This window comes from Lactuca sativa, chromosome 7 (genome assembly GCF_002870075.4).
Source record: "Lactuca sativa cultivar Salinas chromosome 7, Lsat_Salinas_v11, whole genome shotgun sequence".
Lineage (NCBI taxonomy): Eukaryota > Viridiplantae > Streptophyta > Magnoliopsida > Asterales > Asteraceae > Lactuca > Lactuca sativa.
The window spans coordinates 78,613,506-78,618,672 of record NC_056629.2 but is presented as its reverse complement, the minus strand read 5'-3'; the positions used below and the strand labels follow the sequence as shown (position 1 = coordinate 78,618,672).

Here is a 5,167-nt window from a genome sequence, read left to right as displayed (position 1 = left end):
AATCCATGATTGGCATACCAGTCTGTTCACACTAGCCCAACATATCCCTGTTACTTGTATAATTCTGAAAAGTCGCAATGAAGAAGATTAATACACAAATGAAAGTCCCAGCAACAGAAAGTTAAAAGGTTAACTTGAATAAAGAACCCTTTACAATGACCATACATACCTGTGTACAAAAAAAAATCTAACTGACTAACTTATGTACATAATGACCATACTGCCCTTATTGTTAAATTACAGAAAATACCCTTTACCCTTATTGTTAAATTACAAAAAATACCCTTTAGGTAAGTTGACAAACGATGTATGGCATTAAAATTTTAAAGTACTTGATCTATTTATTTAAAGAACAAAACGATGTAATTAATTTTTTAATTTTTAATAGGCGTGCTAATCTTTAATCTAATACGGTGTACTCTAACCTCTCGTTAACTGTACTCTATGCTATAAATGGAATACAACGTATTTAAGCTGTATTCTATTCCCTTCTAACCGTATTCTAAGCCACTATGGAAATAAATAAACCTTATCTAATATGGGGATACTAATAACCGTATTGTATCTCTTTGTATTCTATTTCACTTTTTCTAGTAGTGCCTTTCAGCCACCAGACCTGATATCAGGTTTTCGGTGAGCCTGATCAGCCATTTTAAGGAATTCCCCAAACACAATCCAACAAGATATCCAAGTTATTGATTATCATATACCCTTACCACACTCATAGTCCCCAACTTAATAATGACATTTTTTTCTAGATTTTACTGGTTATACAACCCTTTTTGCATCCGGGTGTGATTTAAGACCGTAAATTCCGCATCTACAGCCTACAGGTAATATTTGGTTGTCACTAGCTAATAAAAACTATTAAATATAACCATTATCATGTCAAACCAACATAATAAATAAAGTACACCATGAATAAATACAAACTTGAAAAGACAATTGCACACAAATAAATTTGAAAGAAACCTTCAAATGAAGCCTATGAATGAAATCAAACGATTATGCGAACACCAATTGTTAACCTTTTTTGTCATTGAAGTCGTTGTAACTTTAGAACTTGGCTTGTAGCTGATCCACCACACTCTTATCCACTTGGAATGCCTTGGCTAGAATATCCGCTGGAATTGAAGGATTTGCTCCGAAAACAGCATTCACAATTGTTATAGCACCTGGGTTTTGACTGCTTAATGCAGCAATAACAACAGCATTTCCATTACCCACATTCCGCTGGAAATGAACAAGTCCAACAGGGAACACGAAAACATCACCCTTTTGCAACACCTTGTTGATAAAGCGGTTATCAGGATTAGAAGTGACAAATCCAACTTGTAGAGTCCCTTCAAGAACTGTTAGAATCTCTGTGGCTCTTGGGTGGGTGTGAGGAGGATTAAGTCCCCATGGTGCGTAGTCAATTCGAACCATTGAGATGCCTAAAGTGTTTAGCCCCGGTAATTGAGTTGCAAAGACTGGGGTCACCTTTGATCCCAACTGGTTTGATGTGTTACCCCTGAGGTGTAGCCCACTGAAGAAGAAATCCTCGGCTTGAACGTGCATTGGGTTCTTGCATGTTACACCATTTACTTTAACTGCACGTTAAACAACATTTTGTTTGTTAATATAAAAGGTAAATCTAATTAAAAGAGCACATCAGATGTGTAACAATGACTCAATCAGTAGACAATACCTGAGCTGTTGGGGTCGGCTACACAAAAATCTTGGAGGGGGCTTGGCTCGTAGGCTAAGGCAAGGTAGTTAAAAGTAAGTGCTACAACACTCAATAGAATGAGTTTGTTCCACATTTCTTTTAATATTATGAATAACAGCAATAGAAAGATATAAGAATGAAAGCTGTAGGAAATGGAAGCAGTGGGGATGGTTTTTGTTGGTGAAAGAATCTGCTTTGTGGTTCAATATATATAGGTCTAATTTATGGTCCATGATTTTGTTCTTTAATGTGTCTTTCCGCATCCAATGTAAAATAATCTCTCTGTTAGAATTGCCGTCTCATACATAAAAAACAACATTATTTCGCTCTACTACATTAATATGAATTAGAGGGCTGAGTTTGGATAAGAAATTGCGCAGACGGCTTTTTCGGTTATGTAATTCTTTTATAGTGCCAAGAAATGGTCAATTTCATTCCTGAAAGGCTGAAACGTTAAAAAAGCCAAATGAAAAAGGAGATGACATCGACAATGATTAGTAATTACCTTTGTGGTGAGGGCGATATAGGATAGTTAAGTCGCTTTGGCCCATGTGTGTGTATTTTTTATTATTTTTTTTGTAGGGGTGTGTATGAGGCGGTTTGGTTCGGTTATTGGTAAAAACCGAACCATAACGATTATGATTAGTTACTGCATTTTGGTACTCATCGGATATGGTTATTATTGGTTATGATTAATGGTTTTTGTTGGTTAACGATTTTGATTAATGGTTAATATTGGTTAACCATAATGTTCAAAATAATATAAATGGTAAACGTATATTGGCATAAAAATTGAAAAATAATACAAAAATGTCCTCGGCACCAATATTTGTAACCTAGCTTATAGTAATAGAATAAAATGTATACCTTTGATACTCAGAGTGAGATAACACATAGTAACATTCAAAAAAAAATTCAATAAAAATATACAACATTTAATAAAATTGACATTAATAATTTCATATATTGATAACTGATATTAACATTAAAATAAAGTCAAACATTCATACACGTTCAATGCGATTAAATCAAAAACTATAAAATAAAATAGACAAACGTTCATATTATGTGTTATCTGGATAAAAAAAATCTAATCACTCATTTATATTCAATGTGGTTAACTCAAAAACAGTAAATAAAAAAAGCCAAAAAATTCAAAAAAAACAAAAAACATTCTTAATATTTCACAAAGTCAAGAAGAACCAAAAACTTAACTTGCATAGAAGTCTTGATTACAAAGTCAAAAAATCTTTCAAACATGATTATAAAGTCAAAATAATCTTCGATTAGGATTAACAGTGTGAGAAGCCTCCGATTAAGATTATGAGTGTGAAGATTAAACTAATTAGGAATAATGTTTACAAATTGTAACATTAGCCGATTAGAAATTACAATATTAATCAATAACCTAACTCAATGCATGATTGAAAGATTTTGTGTGTCTGCGTGATCAACTTTTGGTGGTTTGATTGCTCGTTTATCTCCAGGTAAGTGAGGATTAATGAATTGTATTCTGAAAATTTAATGGGTCTTAAATAAGTTTGACTATATTATTTTATATATAATCTATAATTTTTATATATTAAAATATAAAGTTAGCAGTTCGGTTAATAATGGTTCGGTTAACCTATAAAACCATAACAGAACCGTTAATTACCGGTTAACAAAAATTAGAAACCGAACCAACGGTTTTTAAAATGGTTCGGTTATACTGGTTAATTTGGTTTTGGTTCGGTTTTTTGGTTATTATGCTCACCCCTATTTTTTGAGCCTTTCCATGTACCTTGACAAAGTGGAAAATCTATAATAGAACAACGCGTGGTTGCCTAATCAAGTGAATTCGATAAAAAGGGAAAATTATCATTAGATTTTTTCTTCCTAATCTCTTCCAGCTTTCGCATGTGATACACCTCCTCATCCTCTACTTCGTTCTTCTCATTCTTCCTTCGCAACATGCACTCATTTGCAAGATGGTTTCTAGCATGACAATAATTGCAATCGTATCCGGAGTCACCAACAACCTTTTACTCCTTCTTCTCTTCCTCTTTTTGAGAACTACTTTTGTTCTCCTCTTTCACTTTCTCTGGGTTATAGCTTCCCTGCCAGTTCCTATTTTTGCTTGAAGGAAACTTCTTTCTAGGAAATCGCTTAGGGTTAGACACCATTAAAGCATAAACTTCGTTTGAGAGCTCGAACTCAGAATGATCTGAATCAGATCTGTCATCAGCAACAGTCTTGCCTTTCGCAACCAAGGCTAAAGGCCCTATCCCAGACACCACCTTTGCCTCTTTCATTACTTCACTCTCTCGCGCCTTCAGAATTCCTACAAGCTTCGCAAGACTATAGTTCTTGAACTGTTTGTGTGCTTTAACAGTTGACACCACTACCTTCCATTCTGATCCTAATCTGTTCATAAACGTAACCTTTTGCTCAATCACCTCACGTCCAATCCTGTGCTTCATCATATTACTGAGAATATGATTATATCGATTGAAAGTGACACTCAGAGTTTCATCAGAGTTTTGAACGAACTCGCCAAACTCGGATAACAAGAGTGTTTGAGTCGAGTGTTCTAGATTTGTGTCTATGGAATAAAGCTCTCTGAACCTATACCATATGGCCTTCGCTGTGTCACACGAACTTACAAGACGAAAGGTATCTGCTTGCAAAGCGAATCTGATGATCCTCATTGCTTTAATGTTTCTTAAGAGTTTGTCGTTTTCGTCTTGAGGCACGTCCTTCACGTCAAGACGCATTTGATTGTATTCTTTCTGGGTTTTGATTGTTCTCTTAGTTTCTGTGTGAACAAACGGACCTAGAGTGATTGCTTCACAAATCAGATAACCATTATCTTCTGAACCTACAACATAATCTTCAAAGTGCATTGCCCAGACTTCATATTCTTGAGGAAAAAGAATTGGGATTCTTGCTGTCGATCCGATGTTGCTTGAGATATTCAAGGAGTTGATGTTTGAATCGTCGTTCTACATGGTGAAAAATCTTTTAATACCTGCAATTAATCAGACTGTAAACACTTATTAGGTTAATATCGAGATCACAGAGTTACGTCAATAGATCAGTGACGACTCTTAACAGATCCAATATTTGCGGAAACCCTAATAATTTCTTCAAACATAAGAGATGCGTATTAAGTACACAGTCTCCTACTCTGATACCAATTGAAAAAATAAATCCTTTATGATCGAATAGATTAAAGCAGGCAAAACAAGAACACAATATGATCAAACAAGTGCTGAATGATTAATAGTCATGCCTCAGAAGAACTCGATGAAGAATTACTTCTGTAAAGGTGGAGAGTAGGGGTACAAAGATAATTCTCAAAAACTTGCTAAAATACGTAGCATGCATGCAACTTATATGCTAACCCTAGCAGTAAATACGAGTGGACAGGCCTAATTCGTTTATACAAAATGGACTTCAAAAGAATAGGCCCAA

At 34.7% G+C, this 5,167-nt stretch overlaps 1 protein-coding gene across 1 annotated transcript; it reads right to left on the bottom strand.

Annotated features, from left to right (window-relative positions):
- Positions 1-990: 990 nt before the first annotated feature.
- On the bottom strand, positions 991-1,858 carry LOC111879563 (putative germin-like protein 2-1). The gene is made up of 2 exons (XM_023876027.2): positions 1,691-1,858; positions 991-1,592 (listed from the first exon to the last, which is right to left on the bottom strand). The coding sequence occupies exons 1-2, from the start codon at positions 1,803-1,805 to the stop codon at positions 1,057-1,059; spliced, it is 651 nt and encodes a 216-aa protein (XP_023731795.1). The 5' UTR covers positions 1,806-1,858; the 3' UTR covers positions 991-1,056.
- Between the last annotated feature and the right edge of the window lie 3,309 nt (positions 1,859-5,167).

Excerpts from the sequence above, each read along its gene's own strand:
- LOC111879563 (XM_023876027.2), bottom strand. The coding sequence starts at position 1,805 with ATGTGGAACAAACTCATTCTATTGAGTGTTGTAGCACTTACTTTTAAC. Across the intron at positions 1,593-1,690 it reads AGCCGACCCCAACAGCTCAG|TTAAAGTAAATGGTGTAACA; the intron begins GTATTGTCTACT and ends TTTAACGTGCAG.